The 13781-nt window shown below is 42.8% G+C and overlaps 1 protein-coding gene across 7 annotated transcripts in view; it reads right to left on the minus strand.

Moving 5' to 3' along the window:
* LOC127210024 (serpin B6) overlaps positions 1 to 13781 on the minus strand; it is a 125080-nt gene that overhangs the window by 50978 nt on the left and 60321 nt on the right. For 5 of the 7 annotated variants that reach the window (XM_051169739.1, XM_051169731.1, XM_051169751.1 and 2 more), the window contains exons 5-6: positions 10956 to 11111; positions 10155 to 10675 (exon numbers count right to left, since the gene is read on the minus strand). The exons of 1 other annotated variant lie outside the window; for it this stretch is intronic. In XM_051169739.1, the coding sequence (XP_051025696.1) occupies positions 10271 to 10675; positions 10956 to 11111 (561 nt within the window). In that variant the 3' untranslated portion in view covers positions 10155 to 10270. Of the gene's footprint in view, positions 1 to 10154; positions 10676 to 10955; positions 11112 to 13781 lie in introns of those variants that run through there. One more of the 7 variants, XM_051169723.1, reaches the window with a different exon arrangement.

Consider the following 13781-nt stretch of genomic DNA (forward strand, 5'->3'; position numbering starts at 1 on the left):
CTAAGCACTCCTATTGACCATGGACTTTTCTGGGTTTAAGTGCACACGTTTCCTCTGACTGGACTTCAAGTTCCCAGGAATATGTGCTTATTGCCTCAGATGGTCTACTTTGATTCAGACATGCTGGGCCCCTTGTGGCTCCCTGCCCCGCTGGCCACATTCATTCCTCCAGCCTTACCTGCTGGCTGCAATCCAGCTGCATTGACTGCTGGTCCCATTGTCCTGCCAGCCACCACTCCACAACCCCCCACCCCAGGCGTATCTCTATTTGCACTGTCTCTGCTATGCTCAGCAACCCTGCGTTATTACAGCATCTTGCTGATCTAGCCAATGGACAGGACATTCTCCACAGTTACGTGGAGAGCGGGGACTGACTCTCACATGAACTCTCGTGCTCCATATTTGACCACCTCCCCTTGGTGGGGAGGCCTGATGGCACTCAGAGAAATAATAAGCAGGCTACCAAGATGAGACTTGATAGCCTATGACCATATAGTGGGGGAGGAGGTCTCCCTCGGTCATAGACCTAGGGGAGGGGAATAGGGTGAAAGCAGGAGGGAAGGAGGGAGGAAGGAATGGGAGGATACAAGTGATAGGATAACAATTTAGTTGTAATCTGAATAAATTAATAAAATTGAAATTATAAATAAATAGATAGCCACCATGTTAAGGGACTAGACAGCCTGGTCTAAACATGGTGTTCCAGGTCAACCAAAGCTACATAGTGAAACCCTCTATCAAAATAAATAAGTAAAATGAATAAAACACAAAAACAGATAGACAGATGGGGCCTGTGCTCTAGATTGGTAACGAAGGAGGAGCCTAATATGACCCAGATGACTGATTTGGCCCAGTAGGTGAGTGGCTGTGAAAACAAGCAAGATAGGAAAACATAGATTAATGAATTTAAAGTAAACGTGATTTGTCTTTTTATTATTATTAGTGTGTGTGTGTGTGTGTGTGTGTGTGTGTGTGTGTGTATGAGAAAAGGAGAGGGAGAGAGAGACAGAGGGAGGAGGGAAAGAAGGAGGGAAGGAGGGAAAGAAAGAGGGTGTATATGTGTGAGGCTGTGTGGCAGCCCACCTGTGGAGGTTGGAAGCTAATTTTGTGGAAGCAAATTTAGCTCCATCTTTACATGGGTTTTAAGGAACAAACTCGAGTCAGTAGTGTTAGGTCCTGCTGCATAGTGAGGCTGGCATGCCCTGCCCTCTACCTAGGAGAGGGGCTTCCCCTCTCCCAGAGACTCACTATATAAACCAGACATTTTGGGTGTCACTGTCCCCTTTTGACCTCTCTTGTCCTTGCCCTTGCCCTTCTCCCACTGCCCTGCCCTCTCTCCTTCCCTTCCCTCGACCTCAGTGCCTGACCTCCCTTCCCCTAACCCTCCTATGAACCTGAATTTATATATTTATATATTTATGTATTATTTAGTTATATATTATAGTTCTGTGGACAATTAGCTCATTCCATTTATTTAATCAGTCAAGTAGGCTAGATTGGCAAGCACTTTACCCACTTAGCCCAGAGGTGCACCACTTTGGAAAGAGTTCAGACCCTCAGCTGCTGCCCACTCTGGGAATGTCCATTTTTTCCAGGAAATGAGCACAGAGCCCAGCAAGGCACAGAAGGCCTCAGACAGAGAAGTGTCTGCAACTCCAGAGCCTTTATACCCCGACCTCATAGCTGAGCCTTGGGCAGAAGCTCTCACACACCAGTTGGCCAAGAGCAGACAGGGTCACAGCATCCGTCACTGGGAGGAAATGGGGCTGTGGCTACACAAGCCTGGGCTACAGCCTGGGGCACTGCAGGGCTGTGGCCATGTGAACATCTTGGGGTTTAGATACTTAGGAGAGCTGAGACCAAAGAGGACAAGCCAGTAAGGACAGGGGCAGGGATAAGGGGAGTAAGGGGCTGAGTCTATATGGCTGTGTGAGAGAAGAGGATCTTCAGTTAAACCACCTGGACCCTGGTGCAGTTTGAGAAGGGTGAAGAGAAATGTAGGCTCAGAATTAAGTCAAGAGACAATTGTCATACCCCAAGACAAGCAGTCTGGTAGTTCTTAGCCCAATAAGCTCCTTATATTTTCCCCAGCCCTAGTAGGATGTAGCATTATCCATTCATTTTCTGTTTCCTCAGGAAAGTCCATAACAGCACAGAGAGCCCAGGCTCCAGGCAGCAGTCCCCAAGTATGGCAGCAGCACCTCATCTGAAGCAGGTGAGCAGAAAGTCAGGCTCAAGAGGTTCGAAAACCCAGGGTGGGACTGTGGGTATGTCTGTCAGGTTGTCTTAATTAAGTTAACTGATGAGGGCTGACCCAGCCCACCAAGGGCAGCACCATTCCCCAGGCATGGGTTACTGAACTATGTAGGAATGGAGAAATTGCCTGAGAGCAAGTAAAATGCTGGTACAGATTACAGTTAAGCTTATTTGATTAGGGGTTAAAATGTTTTTAGATCTAGATAGATGCTTTAAGTTGAAAATGAACACATACGTTAGATACTGATTTACGTTCAGATTTGGAGACTCACCAAGATAGGAAAGATGGCTTCTTCAAGGCTGCTAAATACAGAAAGTCAAAACACTTTGACTATATCATATATAATTCCTGTTTGTTTCGTGGTTCTTCTTGCTGCAGGTAGTTTATTATACATATGTGTAATAATATAAATGTGTATGTAAAAATATTTAATAAAAAATTTACCGGATTACAACTGATGTGTGATTTAATAAAGAATGTGTATCACAGGAGAAACAGAAGAACAGGAAGAAAGTTCTTAGACAGAATCTCCCTCCTGAGATGTAGAGGATTCTTTACAACAGTGGGGCATGTTACTTGGTCTTAGTTTATGGGCCTTTTGTATGAAGCCATATTAGGATAGGCAGGTAATACATTTACAGGCACCCCAGGACTCATCAGGATGCATAAGGCATCACAAGTTGCTGAATCAGGCTTGAGGCACTCAGGTTCTCCTGATGAAGGGTGGGGGACTTTGGGCCTTTTTGTCTCTACAATTTTCCCTTGACAGATCAAGTTCAAGTCACTGACATTAGATCAAGATCTTCTTTGTTGTGGAACTGCTTCTGAGCTAAGAAGGAATGCTGGGGGCCTGACTGGTTGAAGCTGATGGTAACAGATGAAATTCATAAAACCATGCCATCTGGAGCTCCATGGCCTGTAATCTAAAGGATACAAGTGCACTAAATGATGAAGGAGACAAAGAAGACTCATGTGCATGAATAAATCCCACTGGACAATGAGCAGGAGAGCCAACAGCTCCCAGAGCTGCCAACCTTTGTATCCTCTCAAAGAAATGTAGTTTCTCAGCAGTGCTGTTTGAAGCTTGCCTTTATAAATCAAACTTTCACCCAACCTGCAACCAGGTCAATAATAAACTATGTAATCATTTATAATGATATATTTATCCTCATTACACTGTTGGTTCAACCTGTTCAGAATTAACTGACACTAAGATAAACTTTGCAACCAATCTTACTATACTTTGGATTTCCAAAGTAATTAACTAACTCCTGCAAGCTCAGATGACTGCATGGCCTCAATTGCACAATGTTTCCTAATTTTCTTCTGTGGCCCATTTGTTCCCAACTCAAAACAATGTATGTGTATTTGATGTGGTGGCCGATCTCAGTCACTTACTGGAAGCATCAGGGTACTGAAAATAAGAGCTTCCCTTTAAAAAAAAAAAAAAGTTGAAAACAACCCACAGGTAGAGCTCTATTGAGACTATCTGATTGTGGCTTTCTGTGCTGTTCAGAGTCACAGGGCAAAACCAAATCCCCTTGTGAGGCCCCTGTGGAAAACTCAATGAAGACAAAGTTGCCTCAATACTTTTCATTACCACATTTGCTGTGAGGCTCAATAAATAGAGCCCAGCCTTTGTGCAGGACTATCAGGTTAGAACAGAACAGTCCAGAACTCTTCTGAATGAGTCAGGACCTTTTTTTGTAGGCAGTGTTACCACACCCTCTTAAAGCATGTTAGGTTTTTACCTGCATTTTGTACTGTTACTGGTTGATTGACATGAACAATGTATGCTACTCCAGGTGCCAGGGCTGCTGTAAGTACATCACGGGCACCATGATTTGGGAGTTTTATGAGGCAAAAGAATCGACTTGGTCCTGAAAAGCAACAAGAAACATTGAGGTGTGATGGTCCATGAAAGAGGCTTAGAAGATAGGAAGTAGGTCCACATGCCAGAATCATGATCTCTTCTTTTTTAACTTAATTATATGTGTATGTATGTTTTGTCTGTATCTGTGCCTGTGTATCCACTCCTATGTGTGCATATACACCACATGAGTGTATGCCTGTGCACCACATGTACATATGATTGTGCACCACACCCTGCCTACTACCTGCAGAGGTCAAAGGAAGCACTGGATCCCCCCTGGATCCTCCAAAAGAGCTTTCAGTGCTCTGAACTACTGAGCCTGCCAGCAGACACAGGTTCTCTTAGGGCTGAGGGAGGGGGTTCAGAGCAGGAGCCTGCTGACAGACTCTGATTCCCCAGCAGGAGACAGGGAAGGGAGGTGGGGAACACAATATGTGGCCACTAACATTCATTTTGAATGAACTCACTTTTTCAGTGAGACCTCATAGACCTGGGAGTTTTTAGCTAGAGAGTTGCAGGCATTGTAGCAGTCTGTCCTGGAGTATAATGTTACATTGCTAGACTATTTGAGTTCATGTTAAATAAATAAATAAATAAATGATTTTATGGGAAAGGAAGGTTAAGGAGACTGAAGGGGTGATGGGTGTGGACTGGAGTCCAGCTTCTTCTGAGCTACAATTGGACAGTCATAGATGGGAAGGGACTCATGATCTCCAGTGAGCAGTCTCTAGGGCCAGCTGGTCTCTAGGATCTGGTGTCTACGCTAGTGCATCAAGAGGCTGTTGCCCACACCAGTCGAAGCACTGTGGCTGGGCAGCGTTCTGGGATACCTGCATCACATGCAGACTAAAACAGTGCTTACCTATAGATAGAAGTCAAAGCAGTTCTCAAAGGAATAACTCTAGCATTTGTTACAATGTCCATGGAGAGCTTGAAAATCATGAGGTGATTAGGGAACGAGGATGGACATAAATAGAAGAGTTGATGATGGAACAGATACCAGTGACGGAAATGCCAATAAGATCTGAAGTTTTGCTTTTGGAGGACATTATGGGGGAGGCAGAGTAAACTTAGGTTTTAAAAGGGCTGCTACAGATCTTGTTGACGTTTATCTAAATAAATAGTTTCATTTTAGGTCATGAGAAAATTATGTACAGAGGAAGGTTATAAATAGATTGGCTGTTTAAAAGGACCAAACATTCAATTATAATTTAGCTTTGAACCCGTAACATTTTGTCTCTCCGTACGTAGACACTGACATTCTAGCCACAGCGGTGCCATTCGTTGAGTCTCTACACACGTATCTTCTGCTTGAAAGCCTCGGCTTATTATCCAGTTCATGTCCCAGTATATTTGGCCAGCATTTCTCAACCTGGGGTTTCCTGCCATTGGGGGGTTGAATGATCTTTCACAGGGGTCTCCGAAGACCATCAGGAAATAAGTAGACATGTTTACGTTACGATTCTAAAACTGGAGCAAATTTACAGTTCTGAAGTAGCAATGAAAATATTTTTATGCTTGGGGTTCCCTACAGTATGAACAAGTGTGTTAAAGCATTTCAGCATTAGGAAGGTTGAGAACCACTGCTCAGGGCATTTATCCTAGAATCTGATGCAGCTACGAAGCAAGGAAGGCAGACATTAAGTAGGGAGAAATAGTTACCTAAACCTGCCAAGGAAGAAGATCTTGAAGTCACTACCTAACAGCTCTTACTCTATCTTCAAAAGCCCCTCAGCTAGAGGTGGAACTCTTTGGTGTTAGCCTTCCTCCCCACACTCCCTGCTCTGTCTTGCCCTCCCATTCCCCAAGACACCCAATCCTCTCTGTGCTCTTATTTCCCATTTCCTTTTCACACCATCTCCCCTACCTTAAAGGACACCCTTGGTCCATAACCACTTTCCTGATGGTGGTGGTGGTGCATGCCTTTAATCCCAGCACTTAGGAGGCAAAGGCAAGCAGATCTCTGTGACATCAAGGACAGCCTGCTCTACAGAGTGAGTTCCAGGACAGCCAGGCCTACACAGAGAAACCCTATCTCAAAGACCAAAACAAACAAATAAAAACAATACAAAACAACAAGAAAGATCCAGGCACAAAAATTCAAATTTAGCATTCACATATAAGAGAAAACGTATAATGTTTGTTTCTCTGGATTTAGGATCTTTGATTCCAAATGATGATTTTTCTTCTCCATCATTTTGCCTGCTCATTTCTTAATTTCATTATTATTAACAGCTGAGTAATATTCCATTGTATAAATACAACCCATTTTTCTTTACTATCCATTCATTGGTCGATGGACATCTAGGCTATTTCCATTTCCTGGCTATTGTGAATAAAGTAACAGTGAATTTAGATGACAAAGTATCTCTCTAGTAAGATTTAGTTTGGGGGTATATGTCCAAGAGTGGCATAGTTACATCATATGGTAAATTTATTCATAGCTTTATGAGGAACAGCAAACTTATTTTCATACTTTTGTACCAGTTTGCATACCCATCAACAGTGAATAAGTGTTGTTTTCCACATCTATATCAGCATTTCTTTTGAAGTTTTGTTTTGTTTTTTTTGTTCTTAGCCATTCTGACCAGTAGAGGGAAATCCCAAAGCATTTGCACTTTCCTGATAGCAACATTTTAAAATATACAGACAATTAAAAATATTTCCTGTCTTTTGCATTTATTATTTTTTATTCTTTATTTATTTATTCACTTTACATCTCTACTCACTTCACAGTCCCACCCTCCCTTCCTTCTCTCCTCTCCCCACCTCTGTTATTCCTCAGAAAATGGGATGCCCCTTCCCATCCACTCCAGTTAATCAGTTACTATCAGGACTGGACTGAACATGTGGTCTTCCCTGTGGCCTGGTGAGGCAGTCCTGCCAGGGGGGAAGTAATGGAAAAGGTGGCAAGAGAGTCCATGTCAGAGAGAGTCCCCTCCCCCCTTATTGGAAGACCCACATGAATTATGAACTGCCCATCAGCTGCATCTTTGTAAGGGGCCTAGGTCCAGTCCTACAAGGTCCTTGGTTGGTGCTTCAGTCTCAGCAGGCAACTCTGGGCCCTGGTTAGTTGACTCTGTTGGTCTTCTTGTGAAGTTCCTGTCACCTCCAGGTCTTTTTATCCTTCCCCTCCATTTTCCACAAGTTTCGTGATATTCTTTTGAGAACTGTTTAGTCTCATCTCCCAGATTTTAGTTGAGTTGTTTTCTTAATGTTTATGGGTTTGCTCTTGTTGCTGTTGTTGTTTTAGTTCTTCATATATTCTAGACACTAAGACTCTGACAGAAACTGGTAAAGATTTATTTTCTGTTCTGTAGGCTGTTCTTCACTTGAATTAATGTATCCTTTGCTGAATAAGGTTTTTCTTCCGGGGGCGGAGTTTAAAACCTTGGTTTAAGGTTATTGTAAATGCTATTATGTCGCTTATTTCCTTCTTGGCATATTTGCATATAGAAGGCAACTTTTATGTGTTAATTTTATATCCTGCTGCTTTGATGAAAGTGTTTATTATCTGTACTTTTGGCATCCTTAAGATCTTTAAACATAGAATCATGTTGTTTTCAAATAAGGAGGCATAAGCTTTTTCTTTTTCTATTTGAATATCCTTTATCTAATCTACTTGTCTTATGATCTAGCCAAGACTTAGAGCACAATATTGAACAGCAATGGAGAGAGTGGCCATCCTTGTTTTCTCCCTTATGCTAGTACAAGTCCTTTGGTTTTCTCCATTTAGGGTGATGCTGTCTTTAGTCCTGTTGTGCATTGCCTTTATTGTGTTGAGATGTGATCCTCATATCCCTAGATTCTTCATAACTTGTATCATGAAGGCATGATGTTGCCTATTGTTGAAGGCCTTTGTCACATGCAGCGAGATGGTTATGCGGTTTCTGTCATTTAGGGTATTTATGTCATACGTTATGTCTATTGCTTTGTGTATGTTGAACCATCCCTGCATGTCTGGGATAAAGCTGATTACAGTGGATGATCATTGTAATGTGTTCTTGAATTTGTTTAGCAAGGTTTCAACGGGATTTTTTTATGTCTATGTTAATCAGGGAAATTGGCTATAATTAATTTCTTTCTTCTTCTTTTGGTCTGGTTTTGATATCAGGATAATACTGGTTTTGTATAAAGACTTTAGAAATGTCCCCTCCTTTTCTATCTTGGGGAATAGTTTGAGGCACATTGGTGGCAGATTTCTACACAGAATCCAGCTGGGTGCTCTTTATTTTGGGAGATTTTTTGTTACTGTTACCGTTATTTGTTATGGGTCTATTTACATTGTTGATTTCATCTTGAGCTCTCTTTGGTAGATTTTCACCTTGGTAGGATACACATTTTTAAAAGTATGTCCTCATGGTCTAGAGTGATGTTGTCTCCCCTATATCCCTAACTGTAGGAATATAAGGGATGTGTAATTAAAGTAGATATGTAGATGTCCCCTTCTTAATTTGGCTCATAGTTTGTCAGCTTTGTTAATTTTTTCTAAGAACCTATTGTTTCCTTGATTCTGTGTATTTTGTTTGTTTCTCTGTCATTACTTTTAGCCCTGAATTTGATTATCTCTTCCCATGCTGTTTTGCAGTGCTATTTGTTCTTGTTTTTACAAGGATAGCAAATACACTGTTATTAATTTGGCAACCCTCAAAATTGTGGTCTAGGTACTTACTGCTGTAATGAACTTTCTCCTCTGAGGACTGTCTTGTGTCTCAGAGATTTGGATAAGCTGTGTTTTCATTTTCATTCAGTTCTAGGAATTAATAATTCTTATTGAATTTTTTTTTTGGCCCAGTTGCCATTCAGTTGTGTTGTTGAGTCTCTATGACTAGGTGTATTTTCTGTAGTCTGTATTGGTAGCCAGCTTTATTCCACTGAGGTCAGGTAGACTGTAAGATGTTATTTCAATTTTTATAAATTTGTTGGGTACTGTTTTGTGCCCAAGTATGTGGTAGATTTCAGAGAGCTTTCCATGAGCTGCTGAGAAATGTATAATCCTTTGGGTCAGGATGGAATATTCTGTAGATGTGTGCTGGATCCATTTTACTTGTGTAATTAAACTCCAGTTAACTCGGGATGGTTTAAATACCTGAATCTTCCACCTCTCATTCCCAAGTGCTAGAATTGCACATCTGTACCGTCATGCTCAGCTTTTCCAGTCACAGATACTTTTGCTGCAGTAACAGGATACTGACGAAGGGTGAGCATGAAATTCAGCGAGCCATCCTCTCCCTTTCCTCATACCTAATCCTAAATGCCATGTGTCTTAATTTTACCCAATAATATTGTCACCACAGCAGCATCAGGAAAGTCAGAAGGGATCTGGTCTACTGCAAAACAGCACATAGCTCATGGAAAGTCCTTCTTGCTTTGCAATCCCTTAGAATTTCAACATGACTCTTTCACACAGACCTTGCCCCCTTCAATTTCTTCCCTTCCTGCTGAGGGCTTCTATTGTATTTCTAGCAACCAACAGACATGGCTGAAGAAACTTCTCAAGTTTTTACTTGTAACACTTGTTACTAAGTAGAAAGTCACTTGTTGTCTATTCATGCAGCTATAGTCAAGTATAGTCCTGGGAATGACCTCATGCTTACAAGCCCTGGGAGAAAGTGGACAGTGTGCATCTAAAGGGGTCTATGTGTCCTACAACAGGACAGAGAAAAGCAGATACAGGAAAAGGGAGCTCTTCTCACTGGGCTGAGTGCCTGCTCACCCCACCTGTCTGGCTTATACAAGTTTTGGCACACAGTTCTACACAGAGACCATCTGAGGCATGTTCCTGCTGCCCACTCCTCAGAACTTCAGTTCACTAGCTTTTTTTTTTTTTTTCACTTAAAGTGGGATGAGATCCTGATGCTACCAAGGAAGCTGACAGAAGCACACATGCCTGCCTGTGTTGGCAGCCACAGGGTCCTGCAGCAGGGATGAGCTCTGCAGCCAGCATCACCACGAATCCACAGAAGTGCAAATCTAGAGCCTAGGAAAAACTTTCCCCATGAGACAGAGAGACACACTGTTTGGAAGGTGGGTGCTATAAAGCCCTTTATTTCATAACTGTCATTGCACTCACTGGTAAGGTCACTTGAGTCACAGGTAAACCATAGAGTGGGTAAAAGACTGACAGGAGCATCCCTCCCTCAGGGAGAGGAGAACCTGCCACAGAACAGAATCCCATTGGTTTCAACATGCTGAATGAAGAAAAGAAATGGGCGGTCTGCACAGAATCGGGGGTTGATCTTCAAGCACCTCCGCTTCATGAGGGCAGCTGTAGCAGCCACAGCCTCTGTGCCCTCCTCATTGACCTCCACAAAGGCTTTATGTATGACCTTGGACAAAGACATGCCTTTCTTGGAGGACATTCCAGAAAAATCTGCCCTGTCAGGCTTAAAGGCATCCATCATGCCCAGCTTGCACAGCACATTCGTCATGCCATAGTTCTCCTCCAGCTTAAACCGTGGGAGGAAAACCTCCACCTTTTTTTCGTCCATCTTGTCCAGCCTCGTCCACTCTATGAATTTCTCATAAGTTATTTCCTTTTCCACCTAGGGGAGAGTTCAAGACTTTAGGACAGTGCTGTCACACGGGGCTCCTCAGATGATGGGGAGGCTCTACACTGCCCAGGGAGTGTGGCTGTGGGGTGATAGGGTAGCTGGGAGGGGCTAGGGAGCAGCTCAGAGCTGAGAGCTTGTCAAGCATCCTCCAGGCCCACAAATGAATAGAAGATGAAAACATGATCATGGGAGCCTAGGAGAGCTGCCCCAGCAGAAACCCAAATGCCACTCTTTCTCCCTCACATCCTCATCAAGGGTCCGCGCTCCTCACCGTGCTCAGTTCAATGTGCTCATCTGGAAGCATGATGATCATGTGCAGCTCATTGCCGACATAGGGAAGCATCAGGATCTTGGTGGATATGTCTCCAATATAGGTCATCTTGAAGGTAGACTTCTTAAACATCATTTGCACAGGTCTCTCCTCATTCTGTACAGAATGGATAAATATCAATTGGAAAGGAAAGATAAGTGACACATTGGGCAAATTAAACCAAGGGAAACAGCTACTGCACCTAGGAATACTTTTTTTGGTGGGGGGAAGAGGTTGCTTTTTGAGATAGGGTTTCTCCTAATAACCTTGGCTGTCTTGGACTCACTTTCCTGACTTGAACTTAAAGAGATCACCTGCATCTACCTCTCAGAGTTCTGAGATTATAGGTGTGTACCACCAAACCCAGCTGAATACCTACCTGCATTTTTAATGGTATTTTATGAATGTTTGGCCTCCATGTATAGATAGGTACCACAGGACTATGTGTGTTTAGTGCATGCATATTTCAGAAGAAGGATGCAAATTCCCTAGAACTGCAGTTATAGATGGTTATGAGACACCAGTGGGTGCTGGATTTTAACTCTGATCCTCTTCAAGAACAACATGTGTTTTTAACTGCTGAGCCATCTCTCAAGCCTAGGGAGCATTTCTTGAAAAAACTTTTATAATACTTACTCAGTCTCTCAAACACTTGATTAGACCTTACATGTCCCCAAGACCCATTTTTCAAGGCTCAGAACTCAATGAGCAAGGTTGGGGAGAAGTAGAATCTTGTTCATTGGAGACAGCATCTCACTATGTAGCCCTAATTGAGCTAGAACTTGCAACACAGAACAGGCTGGTCTTGAACTCAGGGAGCAACCTTTCTCTGCCTCTGAGTGTTAGGATTAAAAGTATATGCCACCAAGCCTGGCATAATGGTAGACTCTCTAAGAGGTGGGACCAAGAGGAAAGTGTTTATGTCATTGAGGTATGCCCTTGAAAGGAACTGTGGGATTCTGGATGTTTTCCTTTCTTTCACTTCCTGGCCTTGGAACAAACCATTTTGCTCTAATACCTGTTCCCAACATTCATTCCATAACCCTCAAAACAATGGGTCCATCTCATCACAGACTTAAACCCCTAACACTGAGTCCAGTGAACCTTTTTTCTTATTAAGTTGGTTATCTCCACTGTTTAGAGACAGAAAGATGATTGAACCAATCTGCAAACACCTGTGATGTCATGGGCCATGAATTCTTTTCTATTGAGATCTCATTTACTTTCATGACTTTGAACATAACTCCCACATTCACTGTTGTAGCCTGACCTTCTCCCTAAACTCTGGAAAATATATATTGTAGTCTATCTGACTCCTGTACTTTGACATACCTTGGTACAGCTGCTCTACCTACAACTCTACTTGCCTTGTTTGACAGTGGTTACTTCCTTCCAGTTGCCAAAACCATTTCATGCCCTTGACCACTGTCTTTCTCATAGACTCTGCATAGGACTCAGCACCATGTTGCATTGTCTGTCCCTTTGAAATATAACCAAAATCTGACTTTACTTTTAACCTCCACTGCCATCAGCACATCCTGGGATACTGGGATGCTCTCCCTGTCACTGTCCTCAGCACAGCAGCCAGATGTCTCAACACAAAGCCAGTGAGACCAAAGTGCTGTGGGTGGACACCTTTGTGTGGTTCCACTCTAGCAGGAACAGAAGGTAATTAAAGTCCTTCCAACACCCAGGAATTGAAAAAGGAGCCCACCCTGTTCCCTGCTCTATCTGTTTCACCCTCTCTTCTTTGATCCACTAAAGTCACAGGCTTTTGTAGTGTTCTGGGATTACAGGATTAAGTCCCTTAAGCCCAACAAACTGGTCCTCAGAACATGGAATATGCCTCTTATGTCCTGGTGTCTGCTTACCTGCCATCTTACATTGAAGGTTTCCTCAGTGGCTATCACTGCAACCACACCCAAGCACAGCATCCTGCCATGTCCTCTGTATGTTGCCCTCCCAACAACCACTGTGTTCTTAATTAGGTTTGTCTCAAAATTCTCTCTTCCCAGAAAACAGAGCTTCATAAGAGTACAAACACTCAGCCAGTTAATGCCTGGTACTCAGTAGGCTCTCAAGTGACATCTGAAGACTAAACTGGAAGTAAAATAATGAGCAGAAATACTGCTCATAATTTAAATACAAAGCCAAACCACAGAAAATCCTGTGCATCTGGAGGTATGATCACATATATAGATTACAGTCAGCATCTGCTAGAGTCACAGAGCAATGTGTGTCTACTGCAGAGATGACAATGGCTCTTAGCACTGCTCTTAGCATCACCACAGTACGAACTTCTACTTATGTAATAGATGAGAAAGGTTTGAGGAGGAGGCTTCTTGCTCTCAGTCATATGTCTTCTTGCAGATTGCAGAAGTCACAGCCCTGGTGTGAGCATGAGGAGAAAGGCCCCATGCTCAGGGTAGCAGAGCAGGAAAGGAGGGCCAGGTCCCAAGAACATCACTTCATGCAGGCAGCCCCAGGTTCCACCTATTCTTGCCTTCTTAGTGGGTGATGAACTTGTATGAGTTCAACTATAGTCATTTAGGGATTCGGTTCCTTGCAGTGAAGGAAGTCCTAACATACATCTTGCCAACAAGTGACTTCAAAGACAGAAATACTCTAATAAGGAAAAACCAGAACAGTTTATTTAAGAAAAAATTGAAATAAAATGCATTTTCTGAGAACCTGGAGGTTCAAAGTCAAGATTGCATGGGAGATCCAAGGTCTGGTTAATGATCCAGAGTGTTGATACAATAAATTTGTTTTGTCAGCCTAGGAGTA

The sequence above is a fragment of the Acomys russatus genome, chromosome 3 (assembly GCF_903995435.1).
Source record: "Acomys russatus chromosome 3, mAcoRus1.1, whole genome shotgun sequence".
NCBI classification, from domain to species: Eukaryota; Metazoa; Chordata; class Mammalia; order Rodentia; family Muridae; genus Acomys; species Acomys russatus.